The following is a 27,298-nucleotide window of genomic DNA, read 5'->3' as shown; positions in this document are numbered from 1 at the left end:
GCCCTCCAGACTAGGCCCATTCATTTGAGCCTACTACGGAGCGGGAAGCCACGACTGTTGCAGCAGGTGCATTTTGGTCCTATTCTGATGCAGCTTCCCGCATCAAAATCAGGACCAAAATATGCGGTCCCATGCCCCATGTGAACTAGCCCTTAAGTATAACTTCCTTTTGTTGCTGGGTAGCTATCACATCCCCTTCCTTCTGACACAGTTTAAAGGGAGTCTGTAACCAGAACCCAGCGTATCACCACAGCCCTGCAGATCGGTAGGTTAGGGTCTCCCAAAATCAAAAACCGAGTTTCTCATTGTGAAACTGCGATCCTAACCTATCTGTGGGGCTGGGTTGAAATGCTGGGTTCTGGTGATAGACTCCCTTTAAAGATAACCCATTTAGTCAGTAGCTAAAGATGAGCGAACACCATTCGAAACAGCCGTTTCGAATAGCATGCTCCCATAGAAATGAATGGAAGCGGGTACGTCCATTCATTTCTATGGGAGCGTGCTATTCAAAACGCCTGTTTCGAATGGTGTTCGCTCATCTCTATTAGTAACAAAAAAGAAATAAGATCTAATAAATAAAGCAAAATGTACAGCAGATCTCAAAGTATTTTAAATAACCAATATCCTGTTAGAAAGATATAAAAAATAAGTTACCTTATTAGTGCGCTGCTTTACAGAATAAGAACATTTCAGCAAATTCAATTCCAGTTTTCTGGTATCATTTAATAGGAGCTGTTCCATTAAATTCAGTGCAGTTGGAATTTTTTCTCTAGCCCACACAATTCCTAAGTCATAAGTGCAGGTAGTTTTGTGTAACAGATAAGTAAGTCTCTCTACTAGGGGGAGTGAATTCTTACACCGTCACTCTGCGATTGGTCATGAGACCACCCATTTGACAGTAGAGACACTTAATTACCCTATCATACACCAAAACTAACTGCACTGGCTGCTCAGGAACGATGGGGGCTAGAGAAAAAATTCCAATAATGCCGGAACCAGTGGAGTAGCAACTTATTGCTGGACGCAACAATTTCGAGTAGGTATAACTGCGAAAAGGACCTCGATAAAGGTAAGACCATAGACAAGCTTATTTCTGTGGTGATGAAGACGGAGGAGGGGGACAAATCAGTTTTTTAGCATTTTAAGATCTCCTATGAAAGAAACATTGGTGGTGGGAGTAAACACTTTAAGGTCCAACATGACAGGCAGTTCATCATGGAGGGTGACCAGAAGAATATGTTCTAACTTGACCTTGAAATTATGCAATTCTCAGTAGCAGGAAAATTCAAGGCTAAGATCGGAGAAATGCAGCTTTGATCATAGAACCTCACACGTCTGGATGATTTAACTGCACTTAAAGAAAGACCAACCATGGAAAATTTCCCTTTAGATCTTTTCGGAACACTGCTCTGAGAGTCCACGACCACCATCTTAGTAAACATTCATGAAATTCCACTTCTATTAAACATCATTTCATCCTTTTCTTTTTATTTTATTTCAAACCCAAACGAACTGGTAACAGTCTGAGAAAAGCACATCGGAGGCAGATCTGCCTGGTTTATACACTTCTGACGGTCAGGAGGGTCCTACGCCTACTCTATAGGCCAGGAGAGAGTCGGCCAGCTGTAAGATCTTTAAGGCTTGTGGGTGTACATCTGAAAAGAAAAACTGCAAACTACCAATATTCTACGGCACAACAAAAAAAAAAAAAATTGGCAGGCACAATGCAAGGTGTTAAAAAAAAAAAAAACTGCACGGCAGATTGCTTGCACCTCTACAGTATTCAGGAAAAAAAAACAAAAAACGTATAAAATAAAAACGACAGCGGCTCCATCTTTGAATACAATGGATATTGGATACAGACTTTTGGCAGGAGCGCCTACATTCTGATATGGTGGATAGTGGTACATTCCTTACACATTGGCAGCACTGAGGCTGCCAAATAGCTTGCACTAGTGCAAACCAACTGAAGGCAAAAGAAAAAAAAAAAAAAAAAAAAAATCTATTGTTCCCTTTTTTAGGACTTTAGATGGAGATTTTCACATGTTCCTCTTAGACGTCTGGACTTTCCACCAGTCCTTCAGACTCCGCTCGCTTCTCAGGGGATGAGTACAAGAAGTTGCAGCAGATGTAGAGAGGAAACACAAGCAGGCGACTGTCCAGGTTCATCACCACTTGTTCCTATAGGAAGAGACAAAGAAATGCAGATAAGATAAGTGTCAGAGCAACTAAGGGCTCGTTCACATCTGCGTTGTGCACTCCGTAGTTCAGGTTTCCGGTTCCTGCCTAAAACAGAGGCAGGAGACGGAAACCTGCAGGAGTCTCTCTCACCCATTCATTTGAATGGGCGAGAAAGCTGTCCGGCCGTGAGCGGCAGTGAGCGTTTTATGCTCTCCGCCGCGAAACCGGGTTTTATAATCCGGACACAGAGTCGGACATGCAGTACTCTGTGTCTGGATTAAAAAATCCGGTTTCGCGGCGGAGAGCCTAAAACGCTCACCGCCGCTCACGGCCGGACCCGGTCTGAGCTTTCCGACTTCTGGCATGCAGAAGACGGAAAGCTCAGAACGGACAGATGAACGCAGGTGTGAACCTAGCGTAAGAGAGAGTAGATGTAGTGAGATGTACTCATGCGACTGCTGCTCTTCTCCTTCCAAGATGGGGAAAAGATGCTACAGGGGGGCAGGTGATGCAAGATGTACAAGTAGTTCATAGGGGTATGGCTAGTAGAGCTGTGGTCAAGACATGCTGTGTCAGATTAGTGTTATTTGTAAAGCAGTCATCCTTTAGGACTTCGAGTGCAGAAAAATCAGTCTATGGTCATGTGATGGACACAGGTGCATAGCGTGTAAGGGAGGGTTCACATCTGCGCCCTGCTCTAAGGTTTCCATCTTCTGCCCGAGAAACTGGACAGGAGACAGAAACCGGCAATCACCTTTCAAACCCATTCATCTGAATGGGTTTGCAAAGTGTCCGTCTGTGAGCGTTTTGTGGTCTCCGTAATGAAACAGATTTTTATTAACCGGACACAAAGTCTGATATGCAGGACTTTGTGTCCGGTTTAAAAACAAACAAACCCGGTTTCGCTGCGGAGACCACAAAACGCTCACGGGCGGACACAGTCTTCTCGGCAGAAGACGGAAACCTGAAGAGACCGGGGCGCCCATGTGAGCCCGCCCTCACCAAGCAGATGTCCGATTACTGCACTGTGACGACCTGTACATTTGTGGGTCCACGGTCAGATTTTTATTAGTCATATACAAACAACATTATCTTGCTGATACGGGACAACCTCCTTTAAAACCATTGCAGTCTTTTTTTTTCAGCGGAAATCTATCATATTGAAAGGGTGTAGCGGAGCGGAGTACTGGGTTTCCCTGTAGATAACAGCTGCTGGGTGCAGGAGAGGCGCTAGTAGACGTGTCTAGAGACCTATATGTGCTACTAATATAAAAGTCATAGGAACATTCCTACTTAATAACTTGTGTGTATAACCGCTGGAATACATTACGAGGTGAATATAAAATTCAACAAAGCCATATGTCAGTGTAACACTTCAATACATCACATAACATGGTGTCTAATCCCAAATCAATACATGCATATACAAACTGCAGGACTCATTCACCGGCAGCTGTCGGCAAAGTTGGGCTTCTGCTAAAACTGCTCTTCTGAGATTATATTAACAAATAAATGTCTGAAACGCTTTAAGTAGTGAACTAGTAGAAATAGTGTCATATAGTGTGATGGACTGTGCCAGGACAAGGCTCATGGAAATATCACTGAGCCTGATGTATTACAGAACAAAACCTCATGGACAGAATTTACAGGATTTTTACTGTTACTAACAAAAAAAAGCTGAAAATCTCTTGTTCAGTATAATAGAACTGTATTTTCCCATAGGTCCTATTACTTAAAAGGCTTATGCCATAAATACACACGGCAATAGGTAGACATTATGCATTTTACAGCAGTTTTGTAATGTATCATCATAAATGTTCCCTCTCAGAAATATCACAATTACCGGCTTGTAATAGCAACCCCTGATGTGCAAAAATGTGCAAGTCATTCTAGTGAGGCTCTGTTAGACGTGCCTGCCACTTAGAATACAGTATAGTCTCTGCTGTAGTGTTGTTCTATCCTACATGATCCATCTTATCCATGTGCCTGATATGGAGGAGGAAAGGACAGCCGGCTGGAGGTTACATTATAGTTTCTCCACTCACTGCTTGAAGGAATCCTACAGTGAGATTAGCCTAAAAGATACAGCAGTCTTGCATTTCTTTTCCCACTGAGGATACAGCAGAAGCTGTTCTGTACTCTAACAGCACATAGGTTTAAACAGAACTTTCACCTGAATAACATACAGGAAAATATACATTTTGAGCACAAGGGGTTGCTATAACATGTGAATAATTGCAGTATTACTGCAGGGATTTTATTTTTTTTATTGATAGCATTGCTTAAAATGCATTTTAGAGTAACTTTCTTCAGTGTACTTATTGTCATTATTGTTGACGGCATTACACATTCAGACAGGATCTGTTACAAATCCCGACACGTCTAGTTTTAGTAAATTTTATTCCCCATGACATTCTGTGGCTTTTTAAAAAAAAAATAAAAAAAAAAAAAATAATAGCTTAAGCATGGGAGCCTACCCCTCCACGCACCATTGTATAATCAGCACATATGTATATGTATATATATATATATATATATATATATATATATATATATATATATATGGCTGTTTATGTGAAAAGGGCCCACACTGTCGATATGGAGTTCTTGGTATCATTGTAACGGTTATGGTGTAACATTGTCCGAATTCTTAAAAGTCTCAACAAATTTGTAAACTTGACATATTTTTAAATAAAATTTTTGCATAAAACAAAATTGTGATTTTTTTACCCAAATATGTTTTGGACTATTTTCTCTATAATTAGTATCGACGATCTGGGCCCTTTTCACGTAAACAGCCACATATATATATATATATATATATATATATATATATATATATATATATATATATCCTATTAATATTATAAATGTGAAAGTTTGTGAGTTTGGATGTTTGTGGGTTTGTGTGTTTGGATGTTTGTTCCTCAATCACGCAAAACCCGCTCGACCGATTTGGCTGAAAGTTTCCACAAACATAGTTAATACACCCGATTGCGCAATAGGCTACTTTTCGTCACAATAGCACACATACCTTTGTGTCAGGACCCCCACAAAACCCAAACTCACACCACCATCTCTGCAATCTCACACACTTTGGACCATAGCAAGCCCCTGACCCCACACAATCACATATACATATACTTTACCACTTTGCCCCTCACCTTAACGATACTCCAGGAGGCGCTCTTTAACACTCCGGAGCAGCCATGTTTGCCGACCCCCACCGCTCTGACAATCCGTGACACCGCCCACCCATGTCAATACCCCTAGGCGGTCTAATAAATGCAAAAAAATTTTGTTTAAAAAAAATATAAAAAAAATAATAAAAAGGATTAAAAATTCAAATCACCCCCCTTTCCCTAGAACACATATAAAAGTTGTTAAAAACTGTGAAACACATACATGTTAGGTATCCCCGCGTCTGAAATCGCCCGCTCTACAAAGCTATACAAATATTTTTCCTGTTCGCTAAAGGCCGTAGTGGGAAAAATGGTCAAAAGTGCTAAACCGCCGTTTTTTCACTGTTTTGATTCTGATAAAAATTTGAATAAAATGTGATCAAAGCAATAACATTTCCCGAAAATGGTAGAACTACAAAGTACACCCGGTCCCGCAAAAAAAGACGCCCTATACATCCCCGTACATGCACGTATAAAAAAGTTACGGCTGTCGGAATATGGCGACTTTTCAAAAAAAAAAATTTTTAACACAGTTTTGGATTTTTTTTAAGGGGTCAAAATGTAAATAAAACCATATAAATTTGGTATCCCTGGAACCTTAACGAAACACAGAATACAGGGGACATGTCATTTTGGTTGCACAGTGAACGCCGTAAAACCAAAGCCCGTAAGAAAGTCGCAGAACTGCATTTTTTCTTCAAATCCACCACATTCAGAATTTTTTCCCTGCTTCCCAGTACATTATATAGAATAAATAATGGTGGTATCATGAAGAAAAATTTGACCCAGGAAAAATTAAGACCTCATATGGCTCTGGGAGCGGAGAAATAAAAAAGTTATGGGGTTTAGAAGGAGGGGAGTCAAAAACGAAAATCAAAAAATGCCATCGACGGGAAAGGGTTAACTTCAAATACTTCTGTCCCAAAGTCACTATGTAAAGTTTCTCACAACACCGTATATATAGCAGCTCAAATACAAAGTAACTTCAACACAAAAGTCTCACGTATTCCCTGAATTACAGCAAAAACAAGATACAAACTTACATTTCATATCCCATACCTTATACACAGTCCGAAAACCTTACCCACGCCTGTATATACCCACTTCTACATTCACCGCAGACGAAGTCGCGGGTACCAGCTAGTATATATATATATATATATATATATATATATATATATATATATATATATATATATATATATATTATATATATATTTTAGCAATTACCCGCGACTTCGTCTGCGGGTTGGCGATGGCGCCGAACCGCCTATATTTCTTGTACTCTTATCGGTGCCCCCAGTATCTTGTCCCCCCATCTCTGCCCCTACGCACACACTATTATGTCCCTCAGTGGCCCCTGCACACTGTATTATCCCCCATAGTGGCCCCTGCACACAGTATTATCCCCGATAGTGGCCCCTGCACACAGTATTATGCCCCATAATGGCCCCTGCACACAGTATTATGCCCCATAGTGGCCCCTGCACACAGTATTATGTCCCTTAGTGGCCCCTGCACACAGTTTTATCCCCATAGTGGCCCCTGCATACAGTGTTATCCCCCCCCCACTATTATGTCCCTCAGAGGCCCCTGCACACTGTATTATCCCCCATAGTGGCCCCTGCACACAGTATTATCCCCTTAGTGGCCCCTGCACACAGTATTATGTCCCTTAGTGGCCCCTGCACACAGTATTATGCCCCATAGTGGCCCCTGCACACAGTATTATGCCCCATAGTGGCCCCTGCACACAGTATTATGCCCCATAGTGGCCCCTGCACACAGTATTATGCCCCATAGTGGCCCCTGCACACAGTACTATGTCCCATAGTGGCCCCTGCACACAGTATTATGTCCCTTAGTGGCCCCTGCATACAGTGTTATCCCCCCCTCCCTACAGCAACCCCGTGGAGTAGCACTCACCTTTGTGTCTCTCTCTCTCTTCTGCTCGTGTGTTCTGGCTGGCTGCCTGCATAGACGTGCTATTTCCTGTGTAGGTTATGTAGCACACAGTGTGTCCTATATGTGGAAGAGCAAGCTGTGGCGTCATAGCAAGCACACGCTGAAGCTTGCTTTTCGTCATACAGCACAGACAGGCAGCTGGCCGTGAAGTCTATGCAGTCAGCGCGCACAGAGGAGCGGAGGAGAGCAAGGTGAGTGTTCGGCCCCCACCCGCCCAGGACACCCTCTCCCCGCCGGTCACCCCCCCTCCCCCGGGACACCCCCTTCCCCCCGCTGCACTGACCTGTATCTGATGGGTCGGGTGCAGCAGCCTCCTCGGCGAAGTGTGTGGCAGCCTGCCATAGCTGCAGCTCCGGGAACCTGTGGGCGGGCGCCATGTTGCTCTCTATGTGACTGCTGAATCGGCACGCCCAAATGGAGGCCTCAACCTATGGTGCCGCAGCCCTGGCTCTATAGCCCGCCCACAGCTGCCATGCACCAATAGGAGGAGTGTGGACACAGCAGCACTGGCAGAATGCCAGCTTCTATAGCCGAGGCTGGAGAGGTGTTTGGAGGGTGACGGTGGCGATTTGGGGTGAGTGACCCACTTTTAAAGTAGCCTATCATTCCTTCCTGTGAAATATCTAGGTGTATGTGAAATTTCACCCAAATCCATTCAGCCGTTTGGCTGTGATTGAGGAGCAAACATCCAAACACACAAACCCACAAACATCCAAACACACAAACAAGAGGAACACACAGCTATTCCAGAATTACATCAAAGGTGGAACATTTTGTAGTGTATTTTTCCATTATAATTTTGGGGGTGACTACAAATCCAGCCCTCCATTGGTTAATAACTTTGATATCCATTGATGATTTTTGTGTGATTTTGTTGTCATCACATTCAACTTTGTACAGAACAAAGTATTCAATGAGAATATTTAATTCATTCATTCATTCAGATCTAGGATGCGTTATTTCAGTGTTCCCTTAAATTTTTTGAGCAATATATATATATATATGTATGAAGAGCTCAACGGAAAAATGGCCTAAGTCCAAAAATCAATATTGTGAGAAAAACGAAATTTAAAGTTTTAGCCTAAAGCAAACGGGCATTATTGTGGAATATATCTATCCAATGTAATCAGCTAATGAACACCGTTAATCCTAATCATAAATTGTATTGTTTATTAAAAAAATTGCAGCTTCATGTATAAATATATATATTATTTATTTAATATTATTAATTAATTACTATTTAATATTATTAATAATTATTACTATTATTTATTATTATTATTATTATTATTATTATTATTATTATTATTATTATTATTATTATTAATTAGTTTAAATTATTGATAGTTTCTAAAATGGAATTTTATTATTTATAGCACTAATGCTGTGGCTCTGAAGGCTAATATCGTCAAATATACCGTAAAAATTATTAAACGATGAAGAATAATAATTACCTGCCTCCCTTTTCGGCGCTAAATATGTGCAAAAGTCGATTTAGAGCCTTTTAAACAATAAGACAAAGTTTTTACACTAATATAAACAACAGACCGGAAGTCACGATTTCAATGAAAAAATGAAGTAAGTAAGTTTGTATTGGACTTAGGCCATTATTCCATTGAATGTAAATTCTTCTGCATTGAAATATATGGACTTAGGTCATTAATCCTAGGTACCTTGTAAACCCAATGCATAGAACGAGGTACAAAGAAGCTTTCTAGGTAATAATTTGAAATATGACAAAATGTGGACTTAGGCCATTTTTCCGTTGAGCTCTTCATATATATATATTACATATACACACATACATATATATCTACGGTATATTACATACTAGCTTTTACCCGCGACTTCGTCTGCGGAACCTTGACTGTGTGCGTGACGCACCTGGCTGGGAACGCAGGCTTGTTCCTTTTTGTTGTGTCCGCAGGGGGGCCTTCCTACCTGCAAGGGTCCATGGATTCTCTGTGCGAACCTTGCGGCCCTCTTAAAGTGTTTACTGCCTTTCCTTACTGGTGCCTGCTGGCCCCCTTTCTCCCTACCCGCTTCCCCTAGTGGTCACTCCTTGCAGCTGCCTCGTGCCCCTTTGCGACCTAGGAACGTGGCAACTTCCCCCCTTAACAGCATGGCACCTGTGTAAGGAAGGCAAAGGATTAGAATGCTTCCCACTGTTGAGCAGCAGGGGGTGTGATAAGGAATGCAAAACATTCCTCAAAGCATTGCAATGCAGTTGCATTGTAATACATTGCATTACTCCTGCTACTGAACAATGGAAAGCTGTGTAAGGAATGCAAAGCATTGTAATCTTTTGCATTACTTTACACAGCTTCCCAGTGTTGAGCAGCAGGAGGTGTGATGAGGAATGCAAAACATTCCTCAAAGCATTGCAATGTAGTAGCATTGTAATACATTGCATTACTCCACACACCTCCTGCCACTCAAGACTGGGAAGCTGTGTAAGGAATGCCAAGCATTGTAATCCTTTGCATTCCTTTATCCCAGCAGCGTCGGGGAGTGTGTCGGCCTGCAGAGGCAGTGAAGTGTGAGAAGGATACTGTGGAGCTGTGAGGGGAGAAGTGCGTAGCCGCTGACGGAATGGCGACTTACCAGTCTCCTTGCCCTGGAGGGCCTGTGGAAGGGCGGGTAGGCAGTGTCCTGGGCCCGAACGGATGGTGGAGACTCAGGAAGGCCTGTCTTAGCCGTGGAGAGCTGGGGAGGTGCGGGAAGGCTCCCACCGGCGTTGAGCAGTGGTGTGTCGGCCTGCAGAAGATTTTGTGCGTGTCCACAAAATGGTGGCGTGCAGAAAGACGTTGTATAGAGGGGGAAGCTGCGCATGCGCGTGTAGTGGGCGGAGTCGGGGAGCGTAAGATGGCTGATCCACAGCCTTGAAGAGGTTTCCCCCTGGACAGAGATGAAGGTGAGGGGTATTGGGTGAGGGTATATTGACAAGTTGTATTGTGGGGTTAGGGGCTAGGCTTGAGAGGCCAATAGGGAGTGTGTGGCTTGTGTGAGTGGTCAAAAATGTGTGGGATTGTAGAGCTCATGCTGTGAGTTTGGGGTTTGGGGGTGTCCTGGGCAAAATGTGTATGTGTGAGTGGAACGAAAAGTAGCCTATCGTTCAATCCTGCCTAAAAACTATGTTTTGTGAAAATTTCACGCAAATCGGTTAAGGCATTTTTGCGTGATTGAGGAACAAACATCCAAACATCCAAACACACATACTTTCACCTTTATAATATTATTAAGATACACACATACATATATCTGACTACATACACATACAGTTTTTGTTTTTTCCTGCAAAAGGAGGAAAGATCAAAAATAAAGACGAGAAAAAAAAATTTAAAAAAAAGGCCATCGTTACAGAAAGGGGTTAAGAGCCACTGACACATTATTCATGTGAAATTAACGTTCAGGACGCATCGTTTTTCAGTAAAGTGGGGTTAAATGAAAAGCATTTACAGCTTACCAAATGAACTTCGATTCTACCATGTAAATCAAATCAATTTTTCATAAATTATGTATAAGATAGCCTTAAGGGTTGAGAATTGGACCTCATGTATGTGACCGGCATGAAAATGGTAAGCAATGCTTAGGCTTCGCCTTCAGCAAAGCTGCCCAACTGTACAAAGCCTTCTTCTGGTGCACGGATATTTACATAAGACATGGGATTATCCACTTTTTAGAAGTATAAAATGATGTGCTGCTACGGTTTAAGACAGGGGCAGATAAGCTACTAAATATTTGACAGAATTCTGTTGTAATTTGCACAGAAAACCTGGCAGACATGCAGGTGCACAACTAGGAAAGATGGGGCCCCCATGGCAAGCTTTTGACTGGGACTCGGCGCTCTCCACATGGTATGACGCCTGCTTTACTGATCTCTCTCACATGATATACTGCTCCTTTATTGGTCCCCGTACCGTACACTACCCTCATTACAGATCTCCCATATAGTAAAGTTCCCCCCCCCCAGTCACAGGCCCCCACAAAAGGACTTTAGGCTCCAGCCTCTGCTTAGGCCTCTAGGGTGACGAATACTGCGTCCTGGTGCGACATCCTAGGCGAAGACAGCAGTGGACCTGAGTGGGGATAGGTAATTGAAAATTGGATGTTACCTGCTCCATTAGATAGAAGCCTATAGTACCTTTGTGGGGGCCTGTGATCGGTCCCTTGGGCTCCGTTTGTGTCCGCTATATTTGTGATCTGTTTTTCTGCTCTACTGGTCCACCGATGAACCAAAAGAATAAACTTCTTCGCATGGAAGTGGAGTGAGTGTAATGTCAATTGAGTAAATGTAGCCCCATCCCTGCTCCATAAAACTAGAACATAATGCCATTTACTAGTCCTATAATTTATGTCATCTCCAGGTCCAGGCCTGCCGTCTCCCTTCATCTTATTAACGCAATGCAGATATGACTCTATAGTTATCTATAGCTTGGCTGCCTAAGAAACCAGAACTGGAACCCGCGATATTATCAGTGAAAACAATACATACCTGATCTTTCTCAAGGCTGAGGATCTGGTAGCCACTAGTCCGACTGCAGATGACTTTACCATTTGCGTCAAAAGACACCAAGCGTAACCTGCGAATACAATGCGTAACTAAATATAATGTACAGGTCAATTCATACACCAAACAGTTTGGCAGCTCTTAGGGCTAGTTCACACGTGAGTATAAGGGGAGGTTTTTGACAGCGGATTTCGCGTCCAAAACCTCCCCTTATAATGGTGGTCTATGGAGACCGCCGGGCTTCTGTTCTCCGCTAGCGGCGAGCTGCTGCTAGCGGAGAAAAGAAAGGACATGTCCTTTCTTCAGGCGGAAGCCACGCAGGCTCAGCCGCGCGGCTTCCGCCCCCGGCAGCTCCCTCCTATGTCGGCTCATTCATTTGAGCCGACAGCAGAGGGTTAAGCCGCGACAGCGATGGTCGCGGCGGGCGGGTTTTGACGAGAGAGACGCGGCTCACCACGTCTCTCTCTGTGTCAAAACCCGCGCGGGCAGTTCACGTGTGAACTAGCCCTTATAGCACCAAACTTGTCTCAGAACTAGTCACTAAGACAGGATCAATGGAAGGAGATCTAGTCCAAGTAAGTATAACATATAGCGAGCAATTGTCCAGTATGAAGATTATTACTTCACCCAAATTTCTATAACGATATCTAAGGGTTAACAGCGGTGGGTATTACAGCTCAGTGTCAGCTGTATCTTACAGCCGTGACTCTCTCCATGGCGCCCACTCGTGAAGTACATTGTAAATCATGGAGCCTTAAAGGGCACCAGAGTTTTCATGAAATATGTGCAGGATTGTGCTGTTCAGTCTGTTCTATGGCTGTATAAGCCTTCATGCATGATGTCCTGACAATTTTTCTGCTAACAGCCACATTATGACTGTCAGAAAACTAAAACGAGCGCAAATTCAGGATATTATGTAACTAAAATAATTTGACAAATAGCAAACTGCTTTTCTGACAATACTCCGATTTGTCGGTCTATAACCAACATCCCATCTGCAATAACACAAGCAGCTAGTCAGAAGTACATACACAGTCTCTTTCATTGCAGACTCCTTGGAGCAATGTACAGGCAGAAAGCACAGGGCAGCAGATTTGTGTATAGGCATGTAGGGGCAGTGAAGAGAAACCTGCCCCTCCACATTCACCATGACCGTGCCCCTCCACTCACTGTGTTCCTGTATTGCTGGTTTCTAAACACAGAAATTCCCCAGTAACAGGGAGTGAAGAGCAACCTAAACAAGAAGGGGAACATCTAGCAGCAGGAGGTTTTTTTGCAGGCTGATTTTGAGCCAAACTCCGCCTCCCATTCATTTCAATGCGAGGCCGCACACTCTTTATTTAATAATAGCAAACAACTTAAAACGTTACTAACTTTTGTGAGCATAAAAAATGTTGCACATGTAAATGTAAAGAAGAGTACAGTATCGACTATAGTTTAATTTCTCCTTCAATAGTGTCTCATCTCTGCCACAAGAGAATTGTATGAATATAAATAGCCAAAGTATATAAACATCATAACTCAACTACGAGTGTCAACCTGATACCATTATGTGCCCTGGGAACAGGCCCACCTCATCTACAAAGATCCTTCCTAGGTTCCTCCATAGATGTCAATCCCCACATTTACTAACAATTGAAGTTTAACCCCTTTCTGACATCTGCTATACTTTTATGCTAAATGCCAAATTTTTAAAGATGGTGGCCGCCATAGCCACCTGGTCTCTGCTGTAATATACAGTGTAGAACCGGCTCTAATGGCCGCAATCAGAGTCGTCGCCGTCCCGTCCCATCCCCCAAGCTTAAAAAAAAAAAAAAATTCTTCCTGCACAAAGAGATCATTGGTTCACTGGTACCAACCTGCTCCTATGACATCTGGGGCCTTTCTGAAAGTTCCTAGGCCTGTCATAGGAATATTACTATTGCAGCTGGTCTATGAGCAGCCTCAATAGTAATTTAGCATAAACATGTTGGTCTATGGGACCTGTAATCAAATGGTTGCAGGTTCAAGCCTGCTAGTGAGGCTAATAAAATAGCTAAGGAAAAAAAAAATTAAAAAAAAAAAAAAAAAAAAAAGAGAAAAACTTAATCTATCTATCTATCTGAGTCCAAGATGTAGCACTCTCAACCTGAATCTGATACCATAACAGCACACTGCAGTGTGATATCACACAACGAATGACACTGAAAGCAATTGAAGAAGAAAGTCATGTTAAAGAAGGCTGCAACTGGGTTTTCAACTCTTTAGGGAAACCAAGTGATTTGCACTTATGACAGCACATACAAGGTTATTTTCTGCATAGGATCCCCTCCTCTAGTAGAAGCAGTAAGACGTTACCTGAATGCAATGTTCCTTTGTGGCTGCAGGCTGACAGAGCCGCTGCATGGCTGATTTAAGGTGTTTCTCTTAAAAATGATATAGCGGTTTGTATACGTGACCAGCAAGTCAAAGCCAAAGTTGAATCCAGTCCATCTCCAACAATACTGAGAAAGTAAAGACAAAGAATGTTAAGAGAGATGTTTACAGGAGATGGGGAAACTAAATTGCAGGTTCCATTGGCAAAAGAGATGTGAAAGGCAGATACATTAATCTTATTAAAAAAAATCTTCATACATAGTAAGCGATTTATTATATATTGTAACCTATACGGGTTTCTAAAGAAATCACATGCATAATGTTTTAATGCCGATGACCAAATACTGAAGCAGCCATTAAAACATTGCACTGAGCTTATAGTTAATGCTGACCACTGTAATACAATGGACAGTTCATGCTGCAGGCACAGGTCGGTGACATGACTTCTGGGTCTCAGCCGTATTAGGTACCACTGATTCAGACGACTATCTGCAGGGATGGGTTGATATGCTGGATTCTGGTGACAGACTCCTTGCACGTGCCATCCATTCCCAAACACTGAGTGGTCTCCTGGATGACTAGAGGTGACTGGCGACTGCTCAGACCACCTCAGAGCTACGGATTGCCCTTGGAGCGCTTGCAGAAGCAGTGCACACTGGATTAAAAAAGTTCTCCTTATCACCCCTGCTACTGCAACCCAAGTAACACTGCAGGGTCATAGTGCTGGCAGATTTCCTTTACAGAAGCTCCATGTTCTGTGGCCCTCACATTAAAGCACAGCATTGCTGTTCTGTGGCCTGCTAACTACTAAATTATACCGTACGCATCATAAATGCCTGATGGGCTCTCGCTGTAAGATTACAGAGAAAGAGCGATGTTTATATTGAGCGTGCTCTTAAAATAGCAATACATAGCAATTTACATTCAAATAATGACCTTCACATAGACGGCGCAGCCATACAATGAATATACCGCAGTTCAAGGCTTTCAACAAGCCTCCATACACTGGGCTATGCAGAAAAATATACAACACTCATTACTGCATATGGAACGTAAAGCGCTCTGCAAAACCAAGCTTATTAGTGCTGGGTGAAAGGTTAGTTCTGCACATTTATGTGTAATAAGCGAGACTGGATGTACAAGCTTGTAATGGCGGCCTGCTTCATCTGAGGACAGATCGATGGCGGCAGACATCCTGGACAAGTATGGCCGGCTGCGGTGACCCATTTCTGTCAGGTGATCTGCATGCCACCCATTTATCTCCCTCATAAAAATCAATATTCTGATAAGTGAAGCATGAAAATCAAACTATGAATGCCAGACGTCTCATGCCGCCCAGTCTGTACATTTCCTACACTGCAAGAAGGCGTACAGGGTTCAGATACGCAATGATAAACTCAAACTCCATCATCCCTTGACATCTCTTTTTTTTATATATATTGGATTCTTTCTTCCTGTTCAGATAGAACACAACTTCTTACAAGACACGAGCGAAAACCTGCTATTATTTAAAGAGGACCTGTCGCCTCTCCTGTCATGTCTGTTTTAGTAAGGATCTCCCATGAAACAGACATGTCAACTCACCCGGGATTTCAGGTCTCCTCACTCTTTCACCCTGCCGCCATATTATTGAGGAGGTTGCCGGATATCCCCAATAAATATTTTTTTCGTTAGGTATCTGCTGGAGCTACATGAATATGTGCATAGCACATCAAATACTAAATGGGCCCTGATTCATTGTTTTAAGTCAATGGATACAATGGAAAAGTTTATATGGAAGAGTTATCCCTGCAATTTGGTGGATTGTGCATTTCCAATTTTAGGCTGAGGCCCCACATTACAGAAACGCAGCTTTTTTTTTGTTGCAGGTTTTGTTGCCTTTTTTTTTGAGCCAAAGCAAAGAATGGCTACAAAAGGAATGGGAAATATAAAGGAAGTTCTTATACTTCTTCCTTCTGCTCAATCTACTGCTGGTTTTGGTTAAAAAAAAAACTGCAGCAAAATCTGCAACAAAAAAAAGGTGCCGATCCGCAACGTGGGGCCTTGGCCTCAGACAGCTTTGGAGCTTACAGAGACTATATATACACACACACCTGATATACATGGCATAGTGTACAGACGTAGCATAGTTAAAGGAGTTGTCTGGTATAAAATGCATTTTCTATACTAATTTAAACAACCTCCCCTGCCTACTTTCTAAATTACATACTTTAGCAAAAAATGTAAATAAAATAAAAGTGTATTTACCCATATGCCAGGCACATTTTCTGATTATGACGTTCCGTTCCCCCGTTTACGGAACGTCACCACTACTCCCCCCACCCCATCATGCTTACCTGTCATCCTGTCCAGACTTCCTTCTGCAGGGATGGCTCCTTCTCTTCTTTGACTCTGCTGGCCTGGTGTTGTAGTTGGCACCCTATTTCTACTGCGCAGGCGTTGGACGCTCCTCCAGCCTACGCAAGAGCCAGCAGAGTCAAAGAGGAGGAGCCGCTACCTCAGAAGAAAGTCTGGACAGGGAAAAAAGGTAAGCATGATGGGGTGGGCAGAGTTAGTTGGGAAAAGCTAGTAGTGAGCGGGATAGCTAGTGAGACAGGGAGGGGGTCTGAGGGAGCGAGAGAGGAGGAGGAAGTAAGAGGGAGGTGGTGCGAGCCAGCTTCAAACTACCATAATACATGGCAGGAGCTAGGACAGCAGGAAGCTACACCAAGTAAACAAATGCAGAGGATGCCAAGAGCTCCCAGAGAAACCCTGAATTTCTGCAGTATGATAACTAAACTCACTGGGAAAACATACAGGTTATACAATTGGGTGTGGGCTGGGTGTTTTAAATTTTTTTAAACAAATTAAAAAGAGGACTATAGAAGAATCTATACTAGGTACACTTTACACCAGGGGTCAGTAACATTCGGTATTCCAGATACTGTGAAACTATAAGGGCCTCCCCATGTACACTATCAAGTGTGTTGTCTGAAAAGACTTTGCAGTGGAATACACTTAGATGACATTCTGAGTGACATCTGAGTGCATTCGGTGATGTAATAACCTCTATGGAGGCTTCAGATTGTTCTATTCTGATCACTTGGAGCACGATAGGACCTGCTCTACATTAATCGGAATAGAATGGACGCCCCAAAGGAGGAGCATCATGTGCTTTAACACTTACTCCTAAACAACTAGCTATGGCTGTCAGTTACAGTCGTACCCTCGCTACAATCTTGATGCTGTGCCAGAACAAATAGGATGATGTACACATATTTAGATAACTTTCCTTTGCGGATGACGCACATATATTTGATACATGTTTTAAAGGTGGCAAAACATGAGATTTACAATAGGTTTTCAATTATAACTACACTCACCGGCCACTTTATTAGGTACACCTGTCCAACTGCTCGTTAACACTTAATTTCTAATCAGCCAATCACATGGCGGCAACTCAGTGCATTTAGGCATGTAGACATGGTCAAGACAATCTCCTGCAGTTCAAACCGAGCATCAGTATGGGGAAGAAAGGTGATTTGAGTGCCTTTGAACGTGGCATGCTTGTTGGTGCCAGAAGGGCTGGTCTGAGTATTTCAGAAACTGCTGATCTACTGGGATTTTCATGCACAACCATCTCTAGGGTTTACAGAGAATGGTCCGAAAAAGAAAAAACATCCAGTGAGCGGCAGTTCTGTGGGTGGAAATGCGTTGTTGATGCCAGAGGTCAGAGGAGAATGGCCAGACTGGTTCGAGCTGATAGAAAGGCAACAGTGACTCAAATAGCCACCCGTTACAACCAAGGTAGCCAGAAGAGCATCTCTGAACGCACAGTACATCGAACTTTGAGGCAGATGGGCTACAGCAGCAGAAGACCACACCGGGTGCCACTCCTTTCAGCTAAGAACAGGAAACTGAGGCTACAATTTGCACAAGCTCATCGAAATTGGACAATTGAAGATTGGAAAAACGTTGCCTGGTCTGATGAGTCTCGATTTCTGCTGCGACATTCGGATGGTAGGGTCAGAATTTGGCGTCAACAACATGAAAGCATGGATCCATCCTGCCTTGTATCAACGGTTCAGGCTGGTGGTGGTGGTGTCATGGTGTGGGGAATATTTTCTTGGCACTCTTTGGGCCCCTTGGTACCAATTGAGCATCGTTGCAACGCCAAAGCCTACCTGAGTATTGTTGCTGACCATGTCCATCCCTTTATGACCACAATGTACCCAACATCTGATGGCTACTTTCAGCAGGATAATGCGCCATGTCATAAAGCTGGAATCATCTCAGACTGGTTTCTTGAACATGACAATGAGTTCACTGTACTCCAATGGCCTCCACAGTCACCAGATCTCAATCCAATAGAGCATCTTTGGGATGTGGTGGAACGGGAGATTCGCACCATGGATGTGCAGCCGACAAATCTGCGGCAACTGTGTGATGCCATCATGTCAATATGGACCAAAATCTCTGAGGAATGCTTCCAGCACCTTGTTGAATCTATGCCACGAAGAATTGAGGCAGTTCTGAAGGCAAAAGGGGGTCCAACCCGTTACTAGCATGGTGTACCTAATAAAGTGGCCGGTGAGTGTATACTAGCCTCTGCCCGCAACTTTGTCTGCGCGTTTTTGGCGTCAATGATCCACCTATATTCAGCAAATTGCTGCCGTTGATGGTTCACCTGTTCTGACGTTTCAGCAGCTCTCAAGTGGGCCTGCCGCTGAACTTGTTCCTTGCACCGTGCCAGGATGAACAAGTTTGCAATGGCGGCCTGCTTCATCTGAGGCCAGATTGATGGCGGCAGACATCCTGGACAAGTCTGTACGGCTGCAGTGACACATTTCTGTCAGGTGATCTGTGTGCCACCTCAGCTGCTCGCTGGGATGCCATATAATGAGTGTGCTGTTGGCGTCGATGATCCACCTGCTCTAATTGCCGCCTAGGTTGCTCAATCCTCCTCAGCTCTGCTTGAAGAGAACTCTGTTGACTTCTGGCTACCTTCATAGGTCTCGGGGTTTTTTGGAGAAATTTGCGACAAATTCGATTTAATTTTTCCCAGCATTTTTTTAAATTAGGAAACTGCCAATTTGGATCAAAGGTGGTTTTCCCATCTAAGTGTCTCAGCACTGGAGCAGATCAGATAATATGCAAATGCTTGTACACCATGGACTCAGTGTTATCTGTGTGTTTACATAGAAAAATAATCAGCAATCTCCAATTAGCTGAGATAAGCTGCAGCCTAGAGAAGTGTAATATAGTATATGAACAAGTCGTGAAGCCATGTCATTTACCGGGATAAAAAGTAGCTTGTGTTAATCGAGGTTACAAACTATTTGCCAAATTTCATCTAACTCCGTTCAACCGTTTTTACGTGATTGAGTAGCAAACACACAAAACTTTCACATTTATAATATTAGTAGGAGGAAAACCGCCGGCGTTTCCGTAGGTATAACTGACATGATGCAATTTCCAAAACGGCAAAAGAGTTGGAAATTGCAGCGTATCAGTTGTGCGTATTTTCCCGCAGTGTGGGGATGGGATTTCCTAGAAATGCCACGTTTTTTAATGCAATTTTACGCCACATGGGACCCCGGCCTAATTCTGATTGAAACCTCTGCTTGAAATCTCAGAGCTCAGCTTCTCTCCCTCCATCATATTCTGCTCTGACAGGTTCACTTTAACAACTCCTAGCGAAGTAAATGGAGAAATCCATAAAAGAACAGTTGGGTTAATTGTGAGAATAGAAAAGAAAAGCAATGTCATTCAAAGACAGCCAATTTGGAGAGAGAAAGCGGAGGCCTTTTTAACGCTCTTACATCTCCATCTTTTGCAAGTCTCCTGCCGCATCTCATACTGTTGTTCTCCAGTTCTTCTTTATTGATTTCTTGAGGGCTACAACAGATAATGGGAAGATTTTGTTACTTAATGTGTGTGGCACAAATGTCATGCAGCAAAAATGACTTTCACAAAAAAACTCTGCACAAAAGGCTGACCCACTTGAGCTTATGCCTAATCTGGGCTGTCAGATCTACCACCCCCCAACACCTATACCCCACAGCCACATCTACAAAGCTGTGCTGAAGTGAAACATACAGAATGTTTTCCTCAGGAGATAACAGCCTTAGTGATCTCCGATTTAACCTACAGTCCTAGTTAATCCGATTATAACATTTTCTTATCAATGGCTTAATTGAAAGGGTAAGACGCAGTGTCCTACTGGTTTGTTAGCAGGCAGAGACTCTATACAGACTTGCATATTCCACACATTTAGTTTATTTGTATGTTATACTTACTTGTATAGCGCCATCATATTCACAGCACTTTAGAGACATTGTCAGTCACTGTCCCATACACGGCTCCGAATCTACATTCCCTATCAGTACGAAACAATTGTGCATGACCATGGCTCACAACTAACAACATACTATCCACCTGTACTGCTCCAAAATGCATACAGTATAGGAGATAGTAGTGATAAGCTCAAAGCCATGTTTATGACTAATTGACCTATAACCCTGGATAACTGTTGTCGTCCTAATTAATTAGGCTGAGTGCCAGGCGGTGAAGAAGTCACACCACTCTATATGTTGGTATTCGTCCCTCTCTCAGCTTAGGAATGTGTGCGGACGCACTTTTTATTAAAACCACTGGGGTTAAATAGTAGCAGAGAAAGGAAGTGATAGAACAACATAAGTTCTCATATTCATTCCTGATTGGTGTGATACATCTCAATCAAACAGAAAAACTTTAAGCAGTGCCAGATATAGCCAGCTACTCCCGGTCCTGCGTGGTAACCGTGGGGCGCTGTCTTCTAGCAGCAAACCAAGCATTTGTAGTGCACCCGTCGCTGAAACAGGCGCCATCTTATCTTATAACATTATACCAGGTTTTGTTTTGTTTTTTTGTTGTTTTTTTTTTATGTAGATTTGTAAGCCCCACATAGAGCTCACAATGTACATTTTTTTCCCCTATCAGTATGTCTTTTTGGAATATAAATCCATGCAAACAAGGTGAGAACATACAAACTCCTTGCAGATGTTTTTTTTGCCCTTGGCGGGATTTGAACACCAAGATCCAGCGCTGCAAGGCTGTAGTGCTAACCACTGAGCCACCGTGTGGCCCCTCTCATTATACCAGTTTCAAGCATAAGCAACTATATCTAGAATTCAACTTTTAAGGATAACAATGTTTTTCATACATTACATGATTATACCCTTCACAGTAGGACTATATATTAGTACACAGAATAAAAATAATAAATTAAAGGTAGTCAACCATCTTACCCCAAGGATATTCAGCTGCCACCACCACGTTATAGAGCACAATACAGTAAAGAACATCATATCTCTGTTATGTACTAGTAGATCACTTTTGGAAATTTGGAGAACAACTTTTATTCTAATGCAAATGAGGCACTTGGTGCACTGAGGGAGGGGCTTAAGATACTAGAGCACTTGTGAAGTAGGATGGATAAAGTCAAGGCAATGGAAGAATAAATTTTCACAGGACAGCTTGCTCAGGCAGGAAATAGTAGGGGTCTTAGGGGATAGAGTAGTGCTCCAGGGAGCAGAAGACCCAGCCCCCAGTGCACTAAGTAACTCATTTACATAAGACTTCAAAGTTGTCTTTCTCCTAATCTACAAGAGTGACATAAAGATATGGTCTTTACCACTACAGATGGTTCCCTTTAAAAATAAGTTTCATCTAGTTTCTAAAAGAGTCCGTAAAGAAATAACATTCCCCGGACCAAGATGACATTTCGAGGCACCAATGTCTGGGTCAGCCTCTAAAGGTTAGTCTATGCAAATCTGTGGGAAGCACAAACGCGAGCTGAAGGAGATTTAGTCTTCCTTCATTTCAGGCTTGTTGTGTGGCTATTCCAGGAAGCTTTGAATTTCTTGTACCATCTATCATCTCCACGGCTCATGAAGTAAAGAGATGTCCCAGTAGCCTAGCAATGAGAAGATTATTCACAGGTGAACCAAGGCGACACTGTCTATTTCTAGCACAGCGGATTCTCCCGCAGGACAGCGCTGAACGCTCTCACACTGCTGGAAATGGAGAAGCTTTGTGAGGCTGATAAGACGCAGAGTGTGAGACAGTGCTGGCAGCCGGGCACAAGGATCCTCATTACAACGCCGCTATTTAACAATGCCAAAGGTATTCCAGGCCACTCAATTATTTAAAGGGACAAAGCGTCGCCCGAGGGTTGGAGGGTTTTGTTACTGAAAGATCAAAAAGGTGTTTTCTTCATCTGGCAAGCAGAGCTCATGTGTTGTGAGGCTTCCCTTTGTAGCGCCAATGACAATGGCTGGTTTTTACAAAATGGATTAGTGTTTTGTACAGCAAAGGACGCAGACTGGTGTTATCTAGCAGAATCGGGCAGTATGGATTATCATCCCATCTTTGATACTTCTTACATTTGAGATGTAGACCACTCACATAGCTACATGAGCAGTTCATGTCACAGTGGTCCACGGAGTCAAAAACGGGAATGGATCTGTCCAAAGGCAACCACTGAACTGCAATGGAGCTGATATAATCTATACATTAGAACAAAGCACATGGGTGTCAGATACACTAGTTACAAGTTGTGCACGTGGTAGGGCCATGGGCTCCACAGGGAGCAAGAGATAAAGCATGTCACAATTGATCCATATGAATTAGAGGCACAGGTAGGTACAATAAAGACCAAAGGTAATACGGCCATGTGCAAAAGGACTTAAATGGGTTGTGCAGGATTAGAAAACATGGCCGATTTCTGTTTCCCAGGTAGTGACATCACATCTGTTGGTCACAATACCAAACTACAGTTCAATCTGTCATTTTAATCAGTCTGAGCTGCAGCATTGCCATGTGGCCAACAGGTGGGAAGTCACTTCCTGAGAAGAAGAAAGCAGCCATGTTTTCTAATCCTGCACAACCCCTTTAAAGCAGACAAATAGTTCCATTTCAGTTGTCAGGATAAGGGGGCGTTCACACTACCGTCGGTGTCCGACATGTAGTGTCCGCTCAAAATCTGTCACGGACACTAGGAGCGGACACTAGCTGTGTCCGTGACACCTGTCATTTATTTCAATGGGCATCGGGTGCGTTCTTTTGCACTCCGTGCCCGTCCTTTCCTGTCCGCAAGTGAAGATGTCCGACTTCTCAAGCGGACAGAAAAACCCTGCATGTAGGGTTCCTCTGTCTGCTTGAGAAGTCGGACATCTTCACTTGCGGACAGGAAAGGACGGGCACGGAGTGCAAAAGAACGCACCCGATGCCCATTGAAATAAATGACAAGTGTCACGGACACAGCTAGTGTCCGCTCCTAGTGTCAGTGACAGATTTTGAGCGGACACTAGGAGCGGACACTGCATGTCGGACACCGACGGTAGTGTGAACGCTCCCTAAGAAATTATGTGTGTATATATGAGTAACACTATTTTTATGGTCATTGTATGACAGCTTTTTGCCACTCTGCGATTACATATAGAAACTACATGTAAACAAATACAGAGGATGCCAGGAGCTCCAGACAACCAGAAATCACTCAATACACTGCTAAAGGTATATGGGTGTACTTATTAACCCATTCCTAGAACTAGCAGACCTTTTATTAAAAAAAAAAACTCAGACTACCAAAGCATTGTGTACATAGAACAGCATCAGGCTGGAGGCCATAATGTAATGAAGACGGGACTGGGAATTGGAGGAACCAGATCAGGATAATTAAAATGCAGATCACCAACTTTTATTACTGTGTAGTATCCATTTATTGGGAATTTTTTTATTCTAAATCAAAGGGTCACTTTAAGATAAGGACTAGCCATAATGTTCATTAATCAGATGAACTTCAGCATCAACATGCCAGGCTAAACTTGCTGATCAGTAAGTCAACAGAATGCAGTTGCAAGAAGTGCCAGGTGACTGCTGGTTCCTGGCTGGTCATGCTATAAACTAGCAGTTTACAGATTACGTTTTTGCCAATCTGCTGTTGCCCAGGATCAATGATCGTTCACATTGAATTTAAAACGGTGTTCAGCCGAAATTGACAAAAATTATTCATTTTGAGCCGGCTTGCAGCTTCTATTTACGTCCACCTTTATACACCTGTGTGAACCAAAAAAGATGTTTTGAGAATTATTTTTTAATTATTATTATTTAAAGGGGTATTCCCAACTCAAGGATCATACGCAGACTTGTAGCTTAAGCTAACTGGAGTGTTTTACCCAATAAATACTTTATCCATCCATCAGTTAGGGCGAGATGAAAACTCCAGCTCCTGTACAAGTATAAAATCTAGAGCTTTATTCCAAACAGCTGGATGTTTCATCCCATGTTGGATCCTGTGTGCACTGTGGCCAAGTGCAATCTCCATGCAGCACATATTAGCTCGTTTCCTTAGGAGCTCCTCCAGGAAGTCTTTGTATAGCAATGGATTAGAACATTGTCTTGAATACAGGAATCTAGCTCCACAATTACGGTAAACTCACCCCGTGTCATTATCCTGCTCAGCACGAAGCATGGTGAACCACTGCTGCTTGTACACGGACGACAACCACTCTGAAATGAGAAACCAAAAGTTTATTTCACAGGTATCACCCACTGCTGGAAATGAGCCCAGGTTACTTATGTTCTTCACACTCAAAACCAGACACATCACGTCGCTTGTTCTATTTACACTAGGGGGTTAATGAGGAAATATTCTTCCATAAAAAATATAGAAAAAAAACAAGAATTAGAAACTCACAAGTCTCATTCCTTGTACCTACAGAACATAACAATATGAGTAAGGTTTACTTCCAGAAAAAAAATATTGCAAAAGAAAATCTACACATACACCACATACTGCAGATTGGTCCCCAAGGCTTGGGAGACATATCTGCCATCCAGGACCCCCCGCTGTTCAGCTGCTTGAAGCTATAGCAGCTTTTGTTTCACAGGTCAAGTTCATCAGTCACATAGTCTGATCACAGCTCAGTCCCATTCGAGTGAACACTCTACAGTGTACAATGCCTTGACTGGTTTTCAGTGAAAATCAACGCTGCGGTTTCGTTATAGAGTTGATCAGCGGGGGCATCACATGTCAGCCCCCTGCCAGTCTTCAATAGATAATCCTGGAAAAACTCGTTAATTAGCAGCATGGACGTTCCGTGGTTAGGAGATATCTCGCAGCACTGGGGCCTGCCTTTGAACCTGGACAAGAGCGACATCTGTATAAATTCAGTACATTGCTCCAGAGTTTGTTTATGGCTTCCACGGGGTACTTCAGTTTCCCCGTACACACGAAAAAAAAAACTGATAATGGCAGGTCATAATAGGTTTAGAATTTAGATTGTGAGCCTCCATGGAAACAGAGCCCAATGTGAGCTATGAATCTATGTATAGTGTGGCACAAGCCCTAAAGGCTAGTTCACACGGAGTCTTTTGGCAGCGGATTTTGACGCTGAATCCGCCTCAAAATCCGCTGCCAAAACCGGCTCCCATTGACTAATGGGAGCCGCTCGCTTCTTTTTTCCACTAGCTAGTAGCAGAAAAAAGAAACGAGCCACCCTATCTTGCCGCGGATCGCACAGCTGAGGCGCGAGGCTCTGGCCCGTTCATTTGGGGCCTAATCCATCGCTGAATGTTCACACGCGGAGTTCATGTAACTCTGTGTGAACTAGCCCTAAGCACCGTATGTGCCTAAATTAATAAAATGAGTGTTGACAAATGGCTGTCATTACACAGATTATAAAAGGTTGTTATCCCGCTTTCTCCATATACTGAATGGCAGTATATCAGCATTGTTATAGGGATTCCTATTCCTCCCTTTGTTCTCTACCTGTGCTATATTCTAGCTTTCATTTTTAATACTCTATTGAAGAATCTGACAGCCAAGAAAACCACAAATGAACAGCGCTAGAGGTCTGAACAAGACAGGAGAGGGACGCTTTGCGAGAAGTAGAGAAGTTATCATTTATATGCAGTTCCGAATCCATAACCGCACTTGACACGAGCCATAATACCCCTTTATCTACAAAGCAAATGTGGATAAAACAGGCCGCGCGGCTAAGGTCCCTTTAATATAACAGAAATCATGAAATTTCTGGAGCATAAATAAAAATGAAAAGGCTGCACTTTCTTTGCGTTGAATTACAGCACGATGAAAACCTGCGCTATCCTCCCGTCACCTCGTCGCCGTCAGTCCCTACCAGTCAAGAGAACACATTACTGCGGTGGAAAAATGACGGGTTACATAAATGTGACCCTTGTAACGCCTTGGTGCACGTACAATAAAGGTTTGCCTTGGAAATATACAAACATGGCATTGTGCCGCCACATAGGAATAAATTATACCGCAGGGGTTAAAGCACAACGCACGGCTGGCACTAATGGAAGAGAGTCTACAAGCAAAATGACTGCTCAGATCACGACACGACACATTTTATTGATAAACGGAAATTATTATTAATATTTTTTTTTTTTTTGTAGTTTTCCAAAATAAAAGGAAGCAAAAAGCAGAAGTGAAGGATGATGTGATTATAGTTTGTCAGGCCTCCAAGTACAGAACGCAGCAGATCGTAAGGAAGGCAACAAACATCTGTCAAAGGCAACGTATTGGATAAGATGTGTTCCTTTTAGTGGCTCACTTAGACCATTGTGTTGGATATCAATGGGGTGACTAAATCAATGCTTAGCTGACGAGGATAACTACTTGGACAGAAAAGATCGCTATTTTGTCAAAAGAAATATCCCGGCTGCTTTTTGTGTGTCTCTTATAGCAACAACCCCTTTTATTCAGACAGCAGCTGGGGTGAAGGCAGAGGTTATGGCGGCAGAGGCTTTTATACATTTCTGAAGAATTGGCTAACAATGTGAAAAAGATGTAAAAATTATTTGAATAAACCGAAATGGAAGGGGGGGGGGGGGGGGGTGAGTTAGAGCCTTCAAAATTGCCTTTTTTTTTTTTTTCCAAAATGGCGCCGCATGAGTGGCAGCCTTGATACAGAGCTCCAAGCTGAGAGTGACCTACTTTCCTTTTACACTCTTTTTGTATGCATCTTCAAGAATCCTCTACTCAAGCAAACTAGCACTATGCATTAGCTAACTATATCGAATGGAAGACCCTGTGGACTATATATTTTTTTTAGTT

The 27,298-nt window shown here is 42.9% G+C and overlaps 1 protein-coding gene across 1 annotated transcript in view; it reads right to left on the bottom strand.

The window, feature by feature from the left end:
- Nucleotides 1-1,773: 1,773 nt before the first annotated feature.
- Nucleotides 1,774-27,298, bottom strand: part of GMCL1 (germ cell-less 1, spermatogenesis associated) — an 81,710-nt gene continuing 56,185 nt past the window's right edge. Inside the window, exons 11-15 of the mRNA XM_075273038.1 lie at nt 24,657-24,726; nt 19,995-20,070; nt 14,176-14,321; nt 11,824-11,911; nt 1,774-2,181 (exon numbers count right to left, since the gene is read on the bottom strand). Of these exons, the coding sequence (XP_075129139.1) occupies nt 2,053-2,181; nt 11,824-11,911; nt 14,176-14,321; nt 19,995-20,070; nt 24,657-24,726 (509 nt within the window). The 3' untranslated portion in view covers nt 1,774-2,052. The remainder of the gene's footprint in view (nt 2,182-11,823; nt 11,912-14,175; nt 14,322-19,994; nt 20,071-24,656; nt 24,727-27,298) is intronic.

This window comes from Leptodactylus fuscus, chromosome 5 (assembly GCF_031893055.1).
Source record: "Leptodactylus fuscus isolate aLepFus1 chromosome 5, aLepFus1.hap2, whole genome shotgun sequence".
Taxonomy (NCBI): Eukaryota; Metazoa; Chordata; class Amphibia; order Anura; family Leptodactylidae; genus Leptodactylus; species Leptodactylus fuscus.
Note: the sequence above shows the minus strand (reverse complement) of the source record. Positions and strands in the feature narration are given on the sequence as shown.